This window comes from Barbatula barbatula (genome assembly GCF_947034865.1).
Source record: "Barbatula barbatula genome assembly, chromosome: 12".
Classification (NCBI taxonomy): Eukaryota; Metazoa; Chordata; class Actinopteri; order Cypriniformes; family Nemacheilidae; genus Barbatula; species Barbatula barbatula.
The window spans coordinates 18,667,057-18,687,869 of NC_136775.1; the positions used below are offsets into that span (position 1 = coordinate 18,667,057).

The following is a 20,813-nucleotide window of genomic DNA, read 5'->3' on the forward strand; positions in this document are numbered from 1 at the left end:
AAACATGAACAATTTAATGTATTTATTGTTATTTAGCATATTGATATTTTTAAGACAACTTTTACCAGTTTAAATCATCCCAGAATTTTTCCAACATTTTTCTAACAAAAAGAATTTCAGCACAGTATTATATATGTTGCCATTATACTTATAAATAAAGCATTAAGTGATTGAATATATATGTATTGAAGACTGGCACAGATCATATGAAAGGAATTGAGAATATTTGTCACATCTATGTTAATGCAATTCAAATATTATAATGTAAAATATAGGCCTAGTTTCATAGGCAATCATAAGACATCACCCAGACTTAATGCCCTAGCTGTCTTAACTGAAAACCATGTGTGCTGACATTTTATAATATGTTTGCATGTATATCATTGTGTAGTTTCAGGATGCACCCCAGTAATGTTGTTTCTAAGACACATTTAAAAAATCTTATTACAACCACAAAAAAACAATAATGATTCTAATAGTCCTTCTACTCTTACATGTTATGATCTCATAGACCTTATTTCTATTCTGGGTATGTGCATTTAGAATACATGCACATTATTTACATCTATATATGTATGAACTTTTTCTGTTTTATCTCTTCATTGTGCTAATTTGGCTAGCATTCATTCCTTATGTCTCCACTGTCTGTACTATGTATTTACCGTTCTGCTGCTTCACAATATTATAAAAAAGGCTCAATAGAAATACATTTGAACAGAATTTTCAATTCTACATTTATGTATATTTGTGACCAGGCTTCCCACATACCCAATATTTAGTCCAACATGACCAAGAACCCCAATCGTGACAACTTTCTAGATCAATTTTAGCATGTTAATGGTCATAACATTTCAGTATATTTGGTCTTGGCAGATCTTGATCTGCTTACACTGCTGCAGTTGCAGTGTTAAGACTTGAAACTGCTTATACACACGCTGCAGTAGGCATTCAAGAATGCGTCTGCAATGCTAATCTCCTATAAACAGATCTAGACAGGTGGAGCTGAGAAGTGACGGTGACTGTTAGAGCTCTGATAGGCTGCTGTGCCTTCCCACTAATGACAGGCTACTATGACTATTAGCCAAAGAGTTTAGAAACAGTTTACACACAAAAAATGCAAGGACTAGGAACTATCACCCTTTGCCTCTAGCATGTAAAGTCTGCTACACCGTTCACTCACAGTCCCCTCCAAAGAGTGACAGAGGAATCAGGCATAAGAAAGAACCCTGCATATAAATCATCAGTGAATGTGGTGTGGTGTGTGTGCAGGTGAATGAGTGTGTCCTTACGAATGCTGTAATATGTCAAACTACCAGATTTCCAGTCTACATAAACTGCTACTCTGGTGGACTTGGCAGATAATGGGAACTTACATGTACTCTCATTATTTTGCCATAGATTAAGTTTACCATCCTGACAGTGAAGACTGGGGAACTTGTTATTAACCCCCATTACTGTCTGTGTTCGATCTGGGCTCTTATAGGCAACACCCACAACAACTCCACCCTTACACTCCATCTCAAAGTAACAGCGCTCTCTTATAGGCTCTTTGCACAAAGCCTGTGGAAAGAGTCGGTATCTGTTAGGACGGTCAGGATATGGCTGTTCTGTTCTACTTTCTGACACACTCAGGTTATCTTCAGACATTAACAGGCGTTTGTGTATTAAGTCTGGATCCACTGTAAGCTGACGGGCATCTGGAATAAAAAAAATCATTAGATTAATGGTATTAAACTGAAGGACCCTATCTTTAGTTGATCTGCAAAGTATCTTGCACAAAAAGACACCTACATTTTTTGAGACCTGGCTTCATCCGGCACTCTCCTCCATTTTCAAGACTGTGAAAAATAAAAACAATCATTACCATACAAGTACAAATATTTGCTAAAGGACATGTGTAATGAACAAGGCGGGACGAGAGCCATGAGGGAACGGCAGAGGACAGTAATGCGACTGATATTGAGTGTCAGCTGCACGGTGCACCGGTCTCGCTTCATTTTGTTTTTGTGTGACCAGCAGTCGATCATGAGGGAGCTGCCGGCATTTTACTTTTGTTTTATTGTTTGTTTTTGTTATATTAAAAGTTGTTTTATGTTTGCCGGTTCCCGCCTCCTTTCTTCCTTTTATTGAACCTAGTTATATGGTGCCGAAACCCGGGAGTAAGGAGAGACATGCTGTCGGGGTGCCCTCGATGCTGACGGGGATCGCAGTGCTTAAGAAGTCGGGCAGTGTGGAAGCCTGAAGGGGGTCGTGCTGGTGCCATCCGTCCTGGAGGGGAGGAGCAGGGAACGGGGGACATGCTGCCGGCTGCCCTCAAATGGAGGAGCCATTTGCGGCCACCAGGGGTAGGATTGAGCCATCCACCGAGAGTCAAGCACCATCACACCTCGAGGAAGAACATCTCGGCTGGGTGAGGACTTTATGTTGTGTTTTAGTGTGTTTGTGTGGCCGGCAGTCGAACGTGTGGGAGTTTGTTCATACAGAATATACAGGAAATTTGTTTTAAATGGGAAGTTTTAGTACAAGAGATCTCTTGTAAATGTAATGTCACTCTGTCAATGACAGTCTGCAGGAACAAGGTCACACGATTAACAAGATTCATTCACATTTGCATTTGGTTTTGCCGATTTTTGCATCTACATGCTGCAAGTAATAGGAAAATAACATTTTAACACATCTGTAACATTCAAAGAGCACTTACACCAGTTTAAAGTCTAGATCCTGTTGTTTTGCGGTCAGCAGTTTTGTCTCTGAATCTCCAGGGTGGTTGTAGCTCAGATCAAGCTCTTTCAGGTGATCAGGGTTTGAGTTCAGAGCCAAAGCCAGAGAACTGCAGCCCTTTTCTGTGATCATACAACCTGACAATCTGAAGACAATTTTAAAAGTTTACGACAGTTCCTTTAAATCGTTTAAATTTAAGTCATTGTAATTTCACTTACCCAAGTCTCTCGGTTTTACATTGTGGAGCCGCCAGTCCAACTGAGAGCTTTTCCACACCTGAATCCTGCAGGTCATTGCATTTCAGTTGTAAATCAATCAGGTGTGACAGTTTCAGAACTGATGCCAGCTTCTCACAGCAAGACTCTGTGAGATCACAGCGCTTTAACCTGTTAAAAGAGCTCTGTTAGACCGAGTTTAGCCAAAAAAACTAAGCAATCACACAAGAACACAATACTTACTTTAGTATCTTTAGTCTACAATTTTGACTCATCAATCCATCGCAAAGATCATTCACTCCGTCATCACTTATTCTGTTGTAGCTTAGATTCAGTTCTCTCAGAGATGAGTTTGTTGATTTGAGAACTGTGGCAACATTTATGCAGGACTCTGATGGAAAACTACAGCCAGACAGCCTGAAATAAAAACAGTAAGTATTACAATTTACAAAACATTGTTATATGTTTTCCTGTTTTATCCCTTTTGTAAACTGTTTCAATTGCTATAATTGCCAATGTTAGGGTTGGTCTTTGTGATATTCTTAACAAATAAATCTCTCTCTCAAAACTCTTTTGTCTTTGGGAGTTCTATTCATGACAGAAAGTCAAATCCAGCATTTAAATAATAGTCTTTATGAATTAAAACACATATTGACTACTTACCCCAACTTCTGTAGTTGACAGTGTGGACTGGATAGCCCAGACAGCAGTAAGTTTACTCCAGACTTGTTGAGTTTATTGTTGTTTAGAATCAGTTCTCTCAGAGGCGAGTTCACTGTCCGGAGTGATGAGGCCACTCTCTTACAGGACTCAACAGTGAGATTACAGCAATCCAACCTGTTTGGAAGAGACAAGTCTTCGTTCAATTCAGATTTCTAACCTGATCTGACCTCTGGAACTCTGTCCCAGCCATCATACATTGACAAGTTTTTCCAGGTTTCACTGTTACACAGTAAATGGCAAATCTGATATATTGTACAGTATGTTCAGATAGAAGAAAATATTCTTTTTTGTTGTTTTTTGGGGGAGTTTTGTAAAAATGACCAAAAGAAAGCCGCCGTTGGCTTTTGTTATAAACTAGTTTTGTTTGTTACGTCAGTTAATTTTTTAGCTACACTAACATATAAAACTAACCAATGCACATACAATCTTTCAATTGAGTGTGTTCATTAAATAATGTATTATATGTTCAAATGACAAAGGCATAACAATAAATGAATTGCTATATGAGACTGCATCAGGTTCGTACACATTTTTACCAATAAAATTCCATGACTTTTCCATGACGGACATGAGTAAATATTCATGACCTATTGTTTCATGAAATGTCTATGTATACACCCAAGAAAGTCAATGTTACACCCAGCATATTTTTACTAAAATAAATGACAAGCTTTGTAGTGTATAGTGCAATATGAAATGTTTATTTAAATAACGCTTGCACAGTAACAAAGTTTTATAACATAATACATCAAACCCTGAGAACCGGTTAGAAATGGATTTACCTAATCCATGGGAGATAATTAAAATAAATCAAGGGGTTAAACTAAAAAATTTATTAAAGTGTCCAGCAATACTGTCCTTAACTTTAACTGCCATAAATTAACCTGATAATGGTCTGTTACAAGTTTACTAAATCTTTATTTTATTTCTAAATCGCCCCAAAACGATTAACACCATTTATTTTGTTTTCTGAAAGCTTTTCATCAATCTGTTTTTCAATTTTGAGCAGAGATGCTTTCTTTTCTTTTGCAGTATGGCGGAAACTCTTGGATATACTGATTAAGGTCAGATTGCCTTTTCAGCATATTCATCCGCTGATTTTTCAAGAGCACGAATGTTCGCCTCCATCCAAGAGCAGTTTTGGGATCAAATTCCCTGAACTTAACCTGAAGAGCAGCCAAATAAACAAAACTCTCTAAGGATATTGTCGCAGACTGCGTCATTTACATCTTTAGCTTCAACAAGTATGTGCAACATCCTTCTCATTTGAGTTACACAGAGTTCCTTGCTTTCAGCCATGCGTCTCGGGTCAAGGCACTGCATGCTTCTCACTAATGTGTGATGCACTGGAGCCTTTTTCCAGCCTTTTTCCTTCTGTCAAGGAGTGTGATCAAGAATTTCTTGCAGTCCATCTTAATCTCTAGTCTCTGAATTTTTTTTTGAAGACATGAGTTGGGTCAGGGTGGCTTCTGCTACAAACCCAATATCAATCTGTGAACTGTCCTTGTGCAGACTGCATTCTTGAAAAGGGACATGGAGGAGCTTTAGAGTGGATGTGGCCTCTTCCAGAGGCTTTTCCTTCAAAAAATCGTCCAATGATGCCTATTAAAAAGTCAAATTAAGTGAGTTTTTTCAAATTACTTTCTTCAGTATGATAACCTAATTTGCAAATTTACAAGCCAAATTAAATTTTCTCTCGCAATGCTGTTGAATATTCCCACTTTCACTGTGAAGAGAGGATCAGCACAGCGCATCTTCACCTCTTCAAATGACTTTACTTTTGGATTGGGTAGATCACCTCTCTCTACCATCTCGATGACAATCCTCTTTCAGTAACGTTGACATTCTCAATCCACCAGTGCTTACAAAATTTAAGCATGGGAGTTTTACAACCGGTTGTTGTCATAAAATCCTCGTGACGTGCAGGGCAGTCATGGAATAGCCAATACAAGCTAGAGAGTCCGTGTTCAACTTCCCATCCGGTGGATTTACATCCATCTCTGAACACATGTTGTGCAGTATGTGCAACCCGCACAAACCAATGTTAATTAGGGACTTTCCTGCATCTTTCTGCACTTGTTTCTGGAGTATTCCGAATACTTACCAGTTGACGTGTGGTATGTCCATTGAAATCTGGACAAGATTCTTGATTCCGATCTCTGAGAGCAAGTTATTCATTTTTTCAGCTATGTCTTGAGCTGATGAATGGTCCATGAACTCTGAGCCGATTTATTTAGTCTTCACCTCGGATCCGTTCCATAGCCTGACATGAATGTCTAACTGTTTAGACTGTAAATAGTAGCTTCGAAACATCTGACAAAGTCAGTTTCTTAAAATAAGGAGCCAGTCCAAACGTGCATAAATATGAGCACTTGTGTTCGCCGCATTCAAAGCTGGCCGCTATCTTGCTGTCTGGGAACATAGTCTGAAAAAGCTGGCCTGTGTCTTCACAAGACTTGAAGGAATAGTGCGAATTAGCCACCTTTAGCGCCCACAGTACCTCTGCAGTTAGGGTTTCGTTTCTGGATACAGCACTTAAAATGGTCCCTTGTTTTACAGTGGATGAGTGGGACGCACCACAGCTGGAAGCGCATGTCACGTCAGTCGCACAGGTGTAAAAAGCCAGCGATCGTGTTGGAAGCTGTCGAGCACGCAGCTGCAGACTGGTGCTTTTCACCTTTAGCGTGGCAAGACAGTGCTGCCTCTCCCATGTTAGAAATGTCAAACGTTTTTAGGACATTTCCTATACTTTGGGGGTTAATTAATTTTTCCAAAACTTTTCCAGGCCTGGAAATAGCCATTTTAAAATTCATAACTTTTCCAGGTTTTTCATGACCGTACGAACCCTATGCATGAATCATTAATGTTAACGTATGACCAAAAAAATCTACTGACCTTGCTGTTTTGCAGATCTTCAGAACTGGGAGAAGTCTTAGCTGGTTTGCTGTTGATGTACGAAACTTTTTCATGTCAAACTCCTCTAACTCCTCTTCAGTTGTGAGTAAGACATAAGCCAGTGCGGACCACTGCTCTGGGTCCAGCTCACTCCCTAAGAGTGTTCCTGATTTCATTGCAGACTGAACTGATCTCACAAGAGAGTTGTCATTCAGTTCATTTAAACAATGAAAGAGATTGAGGATTCTCTCTGGTGCTGCTTCCTGTTTGATCTTCTCTTTTACAAAGTCTATCATGTTTGTGGGGGATTCTGGTAAACCATCTTTCCTCAAAGCTTGCAAGAGAGTGTGGTTGGGTTCAACTGAAAGACCCAGAAGAAAGCGCAGGAAGAGATCCAGGTGGCCATTTTTACTTTGTAAAGCTTTGTTCACTGCACTCTGATGAACATCTGAAAGACTTGACTTGGGTCTGTTTTGGAAAAGTATATTTTGACCATCATTAACACATGCAAAGTGAGCAAAAAGTGCTGCAAGATATTCCTGAAGGATCAGATGCACAAAGCTGTAGTTCTTTTCCCTGTACAAGCCCAGCTCCTCCCTGAAAATCTCTGTGCACATTGAGTACTGAGAGACTGTTCTGACGTCAATGCCACAGTTTTTCAGATCATCTTCAGTAAATGTACTTCTCTCCTTCTGCAACTGTTGGAAAGCTAGTTCTCCCAGTTTCAGAATCAATGTTGTGTCTGAATCAGAGAGTTTCTTTGGGTTTTCTGTGTCGGTTCCATCGAACTTCTTATGCGTGAGACTGATCTGAATGAGAAGGAAGTGAGTGAACATCTCTGTCAGAGTTTTGGGTTTTTCATCAAAGTTTCCATTACTCAACATGTTTTCAAGCACAGTGGCTGAAATCCAGCAGAATATCGGCATGTGGCACATGATGTAGAGGCTTCGACATGATTTGATGTGAGTGATGATTTCATTCGCCTGATTATTGTCTTTGATTTTTTTTCTGAAATATTCTTCTTTCTGACGGTCATTGAATCCACGAATCTCTGTTACTCGATGGACACACTCAGGAGGAATCCGATTGGCTGATGATGGTCTTGTGGTTATCCAGAGAAGAGCAGAAGGAAGCAGATTTCCCTTGATCAGGTTTGTAAGCAGCACATCAACAGATGTTTCCTCATTTATATCAGAGAAGTGCTCGTTGTTATTGAAATCAAGAGGATACTGGCAGACATCTAATCCATCCAGAATAAAAAGCACTTTCATTTTTTGAACATCTTTCAGTTCAGGAGCATATCGATGAATGAGTTGTTGGAGACTACAGTTGCCCTTTCTCTTGTTAAGGTTCTGAAATGTTAGATGAATGATGATTTCGATATCTTGGTTTGCTTTTCCATCAGTCCAGTCTAACATGAACTTCCGCACCGACACATTCTTTCCAATTCCAACAATCCCCATTGTCAAAACTGTTCTGACTGTCATTTTTTGTCCCGGCAGTGTCTTGAAGATGTCGTTGCATGCCTGCGGAGTTTCTGGTGTAGTTCTTCTTTGTGATATCACCTCATTCCTTAACACCTCATGCTCAGTATTTATCTGTCCACTTCTGCCCTCTGTAATGTACAGATCTGTGTAGATCTCATTCAACAAACTTTGTTTAGCATGAGATGAATTTCCTTCATTTATCTGCTGACATTTGTGCTTCAGGTTTGCTTTATTGGCTTCAGTGATTTTTTGAAGAGGATTAGCTAAGGGAAAGTAAGAGATTTTAAAATTTCACTGAACAGATTTGGAACCCATTAAACAGCACTTTACTCTACTTTCCTTGATTTTACATTTCCTTTTTAAATGTGTTATATAACTGTTTATACATATAAAACATAGAGGAATTATACAAATTAAAAATACAATTACAGTCTAGATATAAGCATAATATTGAATTAATTACAATTTTCCAGAAAGTGATATGTGATCCTCCATGCTGCCTCTCCTCCAAAGCTCTCCACTATTTTCTCAGCTACACCAGACCCGTTTAGCTCCTCTGGATGACTCCCTAAGCATTCTGGGTGTTGCTCACTTAGGTGTTTTTGGAAGGTTTTGAAGTCCTCTGTCTGCATGTTGTCCAAAACACGATGGAGTAAATACTGACTTTCTGGTACAGAAGATACCTGAAGTCAAAATAAAAAGGTCATATCACAATGTTTCTAGAATGGGATGAGACGTATCCACTGCAGTTCAGAGATCTAAGAGCTTTGTTTTACAGCTTTAAACATTTTATAGAACTCTACTGCAAGGTAAGTAGCTTCTGTCACACACTTTGATGTTATTTGCAAATAGTACTTGTATACACTGTTATGGATAAAAAATATACAATATCATTATAACTTCAAAAGAATATGATTATCAAAGTTTGTGGTAGCCTACATGAAAAAATATTCTGTAGTTCTATCTGTTAACTGTAGTATACTTGAATAATAAATACAGTTCACTATTTACAATAGTTCACAGGAAACAATATCTATGAGAAAAATGTTACCAATTAGCTGTTTAGTCTAGCTATAATAACACTACCTACAGTATATACATGTTATCCTCCGCTACAGGAAAACTGCTCACTTAAATATGATTTTTCATTTATTTTTGTAATGATTTGCATGTGTTTTATATATAAAGTTTGAAATGTTCATAGGGTAGTTGTGACCCCTGAGAATCACCCCGTTCACCAGCAGAGAGCTTAATCCCCTGAATACCAACCTACTTCCCATTAGTCTTATTTTGCAATGGCTGTTATTCTGTTTTTGGTGGATTATTTGCTTTGATTTTGGATTTATTTTGCTGCCTGCCCTAACCGTTTGTGATCATTTGCCCTGATTTCCTGTCTGTTTGTGATATTTTTATAGTTACAATAAAGCTTCTTTACCTGATTCACAGTAGTATAAAAAAATTATGTAAAACTGGATTAATTGTATTTCTAAATTATGGTCATGGTTTTTAGAAGTTGTGAAAAGTGTGAAACTTACTGCACTGTAGAGTTTGCTGTGGCCATGGTGCTCTTGTCCTGCACAGATGCTACAAATGTAAATTTTATCAGTCCTACAGAACACTTCCAAAGGTCTGTGGTGCTGCTGACAAACTCCTGTGCCTGGTCTGGATTCTGCCTGCTTCCATGTTAGTTTTTCAGCCAACTCACTGCAGGAATAAAAACTTCAATGATTTATTCTTTGCACTATTATATCTATTTACACCTTTTTTATGTCAACTTTAACTCTTTCCCCGTCATTGAATTTTCCATTATTTATCAGACAACATTTCCAAGCCATTAAAAAATTCATAGAATCCAATGTTTTTTTACTGTTTTACAGTAGGGAATGCTGTTATCCATCTTCTGAAAGGGTACAGCATGGATCCAAAAAATACTTTATGGGTGGGTCTCACCAATAAGGATTAAAGTAAACAGACTGAAGAGCTAATCGAGGGTTTGTTGATATGTTTTATTTTAAATCAAGGTGTGTTGCCTTGATTTAAACCGTCATCTGTAATAATAAAAAATGTTCCGCCGTGATGGATTTGCCTGTTTAATAGCAACCATGTTGACGTTGTCATGTAAAAAGGAAAAAAATTGCTTGTACATGTAAAAAATTATTTTGCTTTTTAAAACCATTAAATTTAAAATCATGGAGCTAAATAAAAAAATATGTTTTGACTCTTTCTATACATTTTAAGCCACTGAAAAGTTTAATCGGGGTACATTGGTGACACTTTAAATGGATGGTTCACCCAAAAATGAAAATGCTGTCATAATTTACTGTTTCAAACACGTATAAATGTCTTTGTTCATTTAAACACAAAGAAAGATATTTGTAAGAATGTTAACATGTTTTAGTTTCGGGACATCATCTTCTACCACAGTAGGAAAACTATATTTTGTTCTGTGTGACACAAAAGGAGATATTTTGAAGAATTTTCAACAACATTGTTGTGCTCTACACGCTACTACTTTGGCTGAAATTGTATCATTCAACTTGCTTTTATGATACTTTGATGTCATGTGCCGATCAGCCTGCGCAGCACCGCATGAAGTGATTTCTAAAGTCGGAAACTGAGCAGAACCTGGACAAACCAGCTATTGTTTTAAGCTTTCACTGCCAAACTTCAATTTTTTCGTCTGGATGTTCTCTTTGAAGATTGAAGGTGCGCTTGTTGGCAGACTGTAAAGATCATAACTTTCCAGTATTATATTCACAAAATATGAAAGTCAACAGCCAAGTATGCTGTAGATGATCAAAAATATTATATATTTTGATATTTTTGTTTAGTAGTCTGTACTGTATTGTGTTGCAAACAGAGTTCAGTTTGGAATCAGATTTTTTAGGTTTACTTGTGACTGTTTGTTAATACCAGACCTTGCTTCCCTGCTGAAGTTGATTGGTTGAGGAATTGATTTGGCACTCTTCAGAGATTCCTGTGATGGTGTAGGCGAGTCTGATCTCTTCCGTTTAGTTCTAAGGATAAAACAGACAGAAAATTCAACACTTGCAAACAACAATGGTGATTTTCTTCTTTTCAAACAGTTTTTTAAATCTTTTTTACATGAACATGTGAGTTTTTGTTAATACCAGACCTTTTTAGAGTTCTCTGTGCTTCCCGGTGGAAGTTGATTGGTTGAGGAATTGATTTGGCACTCGTCAGAGACTCGTGTGATGGTGTAGGTGAATCTGGTCTCTTTCTCTTCTGTATATTTCTAAAATGGAGGATACAAAATGTTTACTTGAAAAATAAATATGATTCAAATCCTGTTTAAAACAAACGGTCATTCATTAGTATTCATGTTAGTTTCTACACTGTAAAAATAAGAGGTGCCTCAAATAACCTGAATAAACGCAATAAGCCCTGTGAAGGGCGGAGTGCCTAAAACCCCTTAGCTGTTATCAGATGCACTGTAACCCACTGATTCGTGGGGCTTATTGCGTTTATAAAACGGTTATTCCATATGCGTTGCAAGGTTATCTGATGTCAAAGTTAGAGTCTGACAGAAGAGAATATTTGTTTACTTAAATTGTGACATACACTTAAGGTTTACACGAAACATTGTTTTGATATGGTGTTGCCGATCAAGAAAAAAAGGAAAACCATAACTTTTGTAACAGTCTATGTTAAATTGTCAATGTTTGACTATACCAGACCTTTCAAAAGTTGTGTGTGCTTCATTGCTGAAGTTGATGGGTTGAGGAATTGATTTTCCACTCCTCAAAGTCAACAAGGATGTTGGAGAGTCCGATCTCTCCCGGTTAGCTCTTAAAATAAACAGATAGAATATTTTTAAACATGCTTACAAGTATGTTAGCTTTTTCCTCTGTTACAGTCATTTATTTTAAGGTTCAGGAAATGAGTCTTTAGAAAAGATGTAAAATAAATCTATTTGTCCCCAGTGGACAAAACCAGTCATACCGGCTGCTTTGATACTGCACTATAGAACTGCTGGGTTATTTCCGACCATTGGTTGTGTCAAAAAGGGATGAAACCAACCCTTGAGATAAAATAACCCAGAAAATTAAACCACTGGTTGAAAACAACCAAACATTTTGGGCTGAAACCACCCAGCAGGTAAATGTATAACCCAACCATTGGGTTCGTCCTATATTTGATTTAATAATCGAGCATTTTTCAGCATATTCAGAGTTATTGCTGAATGAATATATCAATATTTTATCATTTTATTTTCCCCAAAAAATCATTACTATTAGTCACTCTTTATGTCACCGGGTTTTGCAAATCGAACTAAAATTATGAGGAAGCAAAAGAGTAAGATATAACAATATTTTCTATGTTGTTGCTCTGAATCCAAAAACTTGAATGTCCAAATTAGCTGTTTTTCAGGAGAAGGAAAAACACTGTGCTATTTCTTTGATTTAATAGCGCTTTCTTTTTGACCAAAACAAAATGCGACTCTAATTAATTTGTCAAATATGCTTTACAATATGTTTTTTTGTGAATACTTTTCTTGTCATTCACACTATATTAAGCAGTTTCAGTTCTTAAAAGAAAGAATCGACAAATAATGGTCCTCACTGCGCTGTGTGAATGTCCTCCTCTGGGGAGGCATCATCTTGTCCTCCAAACGCGTTCATTGAAGCACATCTGAGATCTTTAATCGACGTATCGTCAGTCCACTGTCAAGTAGAACGTATAGTGTATATGTATACTCAGAAAAGGTTTTTGTTAATGTTTACTTTGTAATACAGTAGTAGCCCTTCTATTGTTCTGTGTTCATATTGTAGCGTTGTCTGTAACTAAACCGTTTTGGTTTATTTGTCAACTCACGTTACCCAGAGATAATCATAAACAGTTAAGGACAAAAAAAGAGCTCAGTATAATCCTAAAACACAAAAAGACAAACGCCTGTATACAGAAGCATATAGAACAGGTTCAACTGTCTGATGTCCATATGTGCCTTTCATAAACACGGTAAACAATGGCCTCTCGTTTAAGCCATCAAAATAAGCAATATGTTACTTTACGATACATTATTAACTATTTGTATCTTTAAAATAATATTAGTCGGTTAATAATATACATAGCGGCAAACATTCTTTATAACTTGTTCGTGGTTTTGATTAATAACTTACCTAATGTCGGGAAGAAACTGCTTTCACTTTCACTTTAACTTTTCTGTGACGCAGTTTGAAATCCGCAAACTAAAGGAGGAGCTGCAGGTTCCGGATACAGGGGGCGGGTGCACCAACAAGGATTAGTTTTAAACCTAAATAGACAGAATTTTTTTATTTGATCCAGGTTTTAATATGACAGTAAATCTATATTAACTTTAATTCTGTTGCTCCATTATTTTAAACTCTGATTTATCTTTCAGTTAAACTGCAAACTGGCTACTGAGGAGGTTGAAATCATTCAAAAAAATCATACCTATAATAAAATGTCGGGAAAATGATCAAAAACAGATACATAAGTGTCATGTCATGCAACACCTCATTATAGAGTGAGGGCACGGCGGCTTGATCAACTGCATGGTCAGCTGTGAAGATGCCCGGCTTACTTATCCAATGCTTTCAAGCAGAACGTCTGTGATTAAACAAGACAAGAACGACATCCTGAAGAAAGTTGTTGAAGCGGCATGTGACCAGGTGCACTCTACAGGCCTCCTGAGCGACCAGTATCCATGGCTCCTCTGATCTCCGGTGCCGGGAGTACCGTCCTGAAGGCGGCAGCCGTCCTAGCCCATGTTTCCTGCGCCAGCCTCCAGGATGTCACCCCCCTCACCCAGTTGGTAATGTATAATCTGTGATATCACATATGCACGGTAACAGTTCTTTAGTAAGTTTGTAGATTTTAATAATAATAATAATTACAGGAAGTTCTTGTTGTTTGATCAATTTTATTCCAAAACCTGTCAGCTGCAAAATGACTGAAGACAATAAACAAAAGTTGGAGCCAGACACAGCCAGAGCTTAATAGGCCTACACACAGTAGCATATAGCACAAAGTGTAATCCACACCAATTCATCATTACATTTCAAATAAATTGAGTTCTCCAAATTAATGCCTCATCTGTACACCTCAAATACAGGGCTGGTAGTCAGTGGTACCTCAGTAGGGGCCAAAGCAAATGTATTAAACCCACCCTGCATTCAGCCTCTGAAAAAAGTATCCCCCTGTGAATAAAGTATGTTTTGCAATACGACACACCTACATTCACGCTGTCAACTCATAGTGAGGTGCAGACCAACAATATGCAAGTGAGCAGGCTGCAATCTTGAAAGGGTTCAGCTTGGGCAACAGCCTGGTGTGTGTATAATGTCAATTCCAACACAATTACTTAAACTGAGAGGCTCTATTTGCTCACAGACTCCAGATTGTTGGAACAGGGCATTCGTGGTATATTTTAAGGAGGATGCTATCACAAGTATTCACAGAGGAAAGTTGACAGCGAAAATAGGGCATACAAAGAGGAATGGAAAGATAACTATGCATTCATCCTGCCTAGTTTTGTGAATGCAAAGCTGTGTATCTTTTCTGCAACGAAGTTGTCGCAGCAAAGAGCAAAGTTTCAATACACCACCTTTAAATGATTTATTAGCACAATAGAATAGGGCTGGGTCTCCCAAAACCTTCTTAGCGCTAATTAAATCTTAAGTTACCATAAGTGTGGTAGTGATATTCTTAAGAACAACGTAGTGATACGAAGGTTTCGGGAAACCCAGCCCAGGTCTGTTAGTGTAAGGCGAATTGGGAAATTGTTTCTGAAATCTTTTAGGTTTTTAGGTAAAACCATTTAATATGTAATGCAATAAGTGTTAAGAGTCTCTGAACAATGGCATTGACTTTATTATTGTGAAATAAAAAAACTGTGTAAATGTCACAGTATTCATAAACTTTGAAAAATATATTTACTTGGAGGCCGCCTTTTTCTTGCGTCAGAATCCGTGATGTCAAATGGTTGCAACCTTAACCTGTTCTCTTTCGCAACAGCAAGCACACACGTTTTTCATATATAACTCAGATCAGATATATAAACAAACAGGGACAGTAGGGGGCGGTATGTCCGCTTGACACAAGCTAGCCTGCCATAAAAGAAGAACGCGTTCAGTATCAGTAAACGTCTGTTCGAGGTAAGCGTGCATTAAATCATAGCTTTAAACTACTGCCTTTAAAACATTTAAGACATTAGCATCGACCATAATTTGTAGGATTTGTTTCTCTTCAGAAATAGATTTCCCAAAATACCACTATTACCCAAAATAAGTAAAGAAAGGGTGGGACATTTCTGTATCCTCTTTATTGCATGTAAAAATTCTAAAATACATGACATTACATTACATTTATTCATTTGCAGATGCTTGTATCCAAAGCGACTTACAAGTAGAGCATATAAACATTCGGTTAACAAGCTAAACAGTTGGTTTACAACGGTACAATGGAAATAAAACAAGTGCTTTTTATATACTCAACCCACAAATTTCTGTCATGAATTCTCACCCTCAAGTTGTTGAACACAAAAGCAGATATTTTGAGGAATTTAGTAGAGCCAACAGTTGGCAAACCTTTGACTACCATTTTATTTTTGTTCCTCATATGTTCCTCTTCTGTCCCAGAATTGTCATTCGCTAGCATTCTTCCAAATATCTTTCCATGTGTTCAACCAAACAAAGACATTTATACCGTTTTGGAACCGGTTATACAGGTTTTATCCCAGGTAGGGATAAAATAGCTTTTCACCATATTTTAGTCCAAGCTGATTCTGATTGAGAGTCTAACAAACACTGTGACAAAAGTAAATTCAAATATAAATTGTTATGTTCAAGTGAAGCGTCATTCATCACCATAAAAACAATATCTCGATTTTACACAGCTTTCAATCTCACGTTTCAACCCGTCCAAGAAAGAAAAAAAGAGGAACATGATTCTTATGTTCTATTCTCGATTATTCCAGCTTTGGGCAATATGTTTTAATAATGAGGCCTTTCTGCGAGAGAAGTCTGTGGCTTGCCAGTAATGCCTGTTTCACATGTCAACTTGGGCTGGTTTAATCTCAAGCTCATTATAGTGAAGCCGGGCTAGCAGAACACAACACAACCCTGTGGCGTTGAATTACTTTTCCACAGACCCACATACTCTTCAGGGCCCCTGAGACACAACGGCCGAACACAGCGTTAGGTTCAAGCTTTGTGGGCTTCTTTATTGAGTTTGTTTCCTGTGCTGGGGGAGCAAATTTACAGGCAGGTCAAAACCGGCCAAAACAGAAGAACAATGTATTTTTCTCTTGATTCATCTGTCCAGTTTGTACTATCATGTACTATCAGTTAAAAAAACATTAAACAAAATTCTCAATTATGAGGGTCTTTTGTAGTAAAACTACAGCCCCACACAGATTTTGAAATATTTCAAAAAATTAAACATTAGTGATATTGATGTTTTCTTTTGTTTTTATATTTATGACTTGCATTTACTTGTTTTGTCCGCTATCACATTACACAATTTTACTGAGATTTCCGGCAATTTTTACGGTTTCATAAAAACGGAGACTGAGACCCTCCCCGTGTCATGGATTGTAAATTGCAATCTTGAAGGGTGGGGGCAACCATTTGCATGTATTGCTGACTATGGCCCCTTGCCCAAGCTATGCCTCCATGAGCGGATTAAATTCGAGGACACCGGCTATCCAAACAGGACTCATTCTGTCACCAGAACGCCCCATTTCAAGATTTACTTAAACCCAGAATTAAATTAGTTGTGACCTTTCCTGGTGACATAGCATTATTGGATAAGGGCTGAATCTTCAGCGCATAGGCTAATGTATAATGTAACTGAAGTTAGATACACAAGCCTCCTCCCCTTTTGGCTCAATTGTGAACTTTTAATGATCGAATAGATTTCGCAGAGAAAAAATGATTATTGTTTGTTTTCTGTGCCAGCCTGGCGACCATTGTGATGAATGGAAATGCTAACAGATAGCATTTCCCCAGGTGTTCTAGACAAGATTACCGAAGCAAGATCTGATTACCAAACAGAGATCTGATTCCTCTTGAAATCAGTCTGCTTATAACCACCAGGACTCATAGATGTCACCATATCTCATTATCCGATTCACCCAGACTATGCAGCTTTCCTTTAAAACTGGGTAACCAGGGTGACCTGTCGCAACTTGCAGCCTCTTAAGTGCTGACCGCATCCTTTAGTGCGACCCGTAGTGTGTAGCAGTTCTTCACAGCGAGTATTCGCAACATACTTCCAGCTGTTCTACAGACACTGAATGGAAACTCTGTTAAGGTCATTATCATCGCCTTGATGTGCCTTCACCACATCCTACAATTCCTCAGTCTTCCAGACAGCTCAAAGCCGAGTTCAAAGACTCAGTGATCCCTTAAAGGGAGCTTATGGTCTATAGGGTTTAAATGACATTAGCTGTGCTCATTTTCCAGCGGGATGGCCATACAGACTAGCTGCATTCAAGGATGACTTGTTGCAAATGTGAGCTATGGTCTTCTTTCTTACTTTCTTACTGCCGATCTGTTAGTCACACGCAGTGCAGAAATACAGCATGATAGCAGCTTATAGCAACTGTGTCTGTTTGAGAAAATGGATGCACAACATTAAGAATGTGACCCCAGATTGCTTTAGTCCTCATGGTCACTGCAGGAAAAAAAGACGTTTAGGGGTCATATAATATAGTTTCAGTTATGTTTATGATGAGGTTTATGATGCAGGGCAAGTTTCTGATCATACAATTGCTGACGTGCAGGGCCACCACAACATTCATGATTTATAAGCCACCAAACATCTAGCAGCGTTGGGTATGATCATTACAAGGCTTCGGGAAAATGCTGCTGGTTATCCCTTCTGACAATGTGTGAATGTGGACTTAAGTGGCATTTAGCATTGAGGTTGTGAATTGGTTGTGAACTCCCTTTCGAAGCACTACGGCGGCTGACACAGGACAAAGATGTCGTCACGTTTCTATTTGTTTGTCAAATGGAGATGACGTATTTACGAAAACACGCACTGTACAGCAGTCCGTTTAGAGCTATACTGTTTAAACAACATGGTGAATTACATGTAAGGGGAACCGCAGTGTGTAGATAGAAATAGCTTGTTCTAAGTTAAAATGCATAATGCTTCATTGGTCTTTATACACCTCTGAAGACATAGTTACGTATAAATATTATATTGGATTTCCGTTAATATTACACACCTTTAAAAGTGACTTCAACAACAGAAAAAGACAAACTTTTTAGCCACTTAAGGTGAGGAGTCTGTTAATAGACCGTTTCATCGGATACGTATGCCTGGACTGCAGTTAACTTCCGGTTTGTGTTTGTTTGGCTGTCTGGCTAGTGTCTTATAATAACACTTTATATTTGATTTAAATTATGTTCATATTAATTAATATTATTATTTGATTGTATTATAATTATATTGAATAAACGATTCGTTGATCAATGTTAATTTTGTTAAATAACAAGTTGAATGCGTCCTGTTGTTTTGTCACATTTAAAGAAACCGTATGGGACATCTACCTCTAGTGGTTGACTTTGGTATCGTAGTCTAATATTGGAGAGGCAAGTTTAGCCAAGTAACTGTTCTTCTCGGTTTCTTTGGCTTGCTATCATAAATAATCTACAGGCACGCGATTATTTGAAAATATATACCGGAAATTAAGGTCAGTCCACAAACGCGCTTTGAGTGCTGTTGCTTTGAAACCGTCTATACTAGGCTTTTTTATTTAGTTTTGAACTTATATTCGTTTTTATGAGGTTTGAGCCCAGGGAATGGTTGAATACTGTAATTTACGTTGGATAAAAGTGTCTGCTAAATATTTCAATGTTATGTACATGTGGTAGTGACTAAACAAACTCAAGGCCACACCAATAATTTCATGAGTTTTAACCACCAAACAGTTGCATTTTCCTTGCAATCAATAGAGAACAAAAAACAAACCTCATACTGAACATCCCAAAAGCACGTGCATTAAGTCATTGTCTTTTGGTGAACTGAGAGAAGCCTGTTCAGGCAGTAAGTATAAGTTAACCTTTAGACTAAGCTGCATCTTGCCAAGTTTTCAACAGCTAGCGAACCAAGGCCAGGAAAAGGTCTCTTGCTGTACCTTGTTAACGCGTGAGCTCTTCTCGGGGCTCAAAATCTCCTGTGATGGGCAGAGGCCTAGCCAGGTCAAGAAAGAGAGGGTACGGTGAAGCTATGAATTCAGAATCCCCCGGTACTGTTCGCTGTCATGACGGACTCTGACAGTGCCTTCAGCTTAAAACACACTCCAAGAAACACGAGACCACATAGTGTGTGTCTACATGTAAAAGCAGCCAGCGTTGCTGATTAAAAGCGTTTTAAAGCGAACAGTGAACCTGTCCTACAGATTAACTGCTCATCCTCAGGTTTCATGGGATTTGAGCAAAACAAACAGAGAACGTACGGTTTGAACAGTGGGGGCTTTTGTTATCAGGTTAGGTGATGAGACGGAAGCAAGGAAGAAGTGTTTGGAAAGAGTAGGTGAAGAACAAACATGGCAGGGTGTTTGCAGGAGCTCACTAATGGGATGTTTCCCAGAGGACATCACTCACAGCAGAGGCGAGACAGAGCCTGTTCCCTTGTCATAAATCTCTGCCTTAAACACCATCAGTTCTGCAACCCTGAAGAGGGTTCATGGCATGGTGTGGTCAGTCTCTGTCACAACTTTTCTGTGGGGTCGCGATACGCTTTGAATACCAAATGTCCTTCATCTACCAGTCGCGGATGTTCTTTATCTTTTGCATGTGTGCATATTACTTGGCATTGTAACTTTTTTATAAATATTTTTTTACTGTTCCACTTTTCCAACTAAATGCATGCACATAGTAAATGTTCACCAAGTAATAATAATATGTACATTTAATGTTACCTCTTCACACGCTGCCAAAGAATTGCTGATAATGGCAATATGTTTTCAATGCTTTAACATTGATTGTTTGTTTACCTAAATATATTTGGCACACTTTGGTTCAAAATGACTTGCAAAGCAATCGATATATAAAATATTTCTTGAACCCCATAGACTACCATTTAGAAAAAATTGCAATGATAGTCAAAAGCGCCCCAGAACTGTTTGCTGTCCTACATTCTCCAAAATATCTTCATTTGTGTTCAACAGAACAAAGAAATGTATAAAGCAATTATTCCTACTATGGGAGTCAATGTTTGTTCGAGGTCTGTTCGGTTACAAGCATTCTGCCAAATATCTTTCTCTCTGTTCATCCGAACAAAGCCATTTGTACAGATTTGTAACAAGGTGAGTGTAGCAAAGTTCGTTAGAAGGGAAGGAAGGAGGCGGGAACCGGCGAACATTCGAACAATAAAACTTTCATTAAATAAACAATAAACACGGAAGTAACCGGCAGCCGCCTCACGGTAGACTGCCAGCCATAAAACATACACATAAACTAAACATATGTCCGGGCCCGGTCCTCTCTCGTCAACAGTCCTGCAGGTCGTCCTTTTAAGCTCCTGGTCTCCTCCGTGAATGATGCGGGACCGCTGATTGCACTTATCACTCACGCCACCGGCCCCGCGTCAGAATTTTTGTCCCTTAAGTACATTCCAGACATATTACATCTACCATGTTTTTATTGTCATGTGACCCATATGCACTTTGTCCTATAACATACTAACAATGGCCATTAAAGTAATGGACCTAGGTGTTTGTAAACAAGCAAAATTTAAGAGCCAGGAATAGATTTCTCGTGGCAAAACCCACTAG

The 20,813-nt window shown here is 38.3% G+C and overlaps 1 protein-coding gene across 1 annotated transcript; it reads right to left on the bottom strand.

The window, feature by feature from the left end:
• Window positions 1-13,234, bottom strand: LOC306901094 (NACHT, LRR and PYD domains-containing protein 3-like). The gene is made up of 14 exons (XM_079468603.1): window positions 13,183-13,234; window positions 12,626-12,726; window positions 11,740-11,850; window positions 11,178-11,297; window positions 10,960-11,058; window positions 9,577-9,745; window positions 8,505-8,724; window positions 6,555-8,304; window positions 3,600-3,773; window positions 3,180-3,353; window positions 2,940-3,107; window positions 2,702-2,866; window positions 1,792-1,838; window positions 1-1,697 (listed from the first exon to the last, which is right to left on the bottom strand). The coding sequence occupies exons 2-14, from the start codon at window positions 12,682-12,684 to the stop codon at window positions 1,177-1,179; spliced, it is 3,777 nt and encodes a 1,258-aa protein (XP_079324729.1). The 5' UTR covers window positions 12,685-12,726; window positions 13,183-13,234; the 3' UTR covers window positions 1-1,176.
• Window positions 13,235-20,813: the final 7,579 nt, after the last annotated feature.

What these genes read in the sequence shown, in the direction of transcription:
- LOC306901094 (XM_079468603.1), bottom strand. Translation starts at nt 12,684, where the DNA reads ATGAACGCGTTTGGAGGACAAGATGATGCCTCCCCAGAGGAGGACATT. An exon ending in GCACAGAGAACTCTAAAAAG is followed by an intron (nt 11,059 to 11,177) that starts GTCTGGTATTAA and finishes TTTTATCCTTAG; the next exon opens with AACTAAACGGAAGAGATCAG. An exon ending in AACTTCAGCAGGGAAGCAAG is followed by an intron (nt 9,746 to 10,959) that starts GTCTGGTATTAA and finishes TTATTCCTGCAG; the next exon opens with TGAGTTGGCTGAAAAACTAA.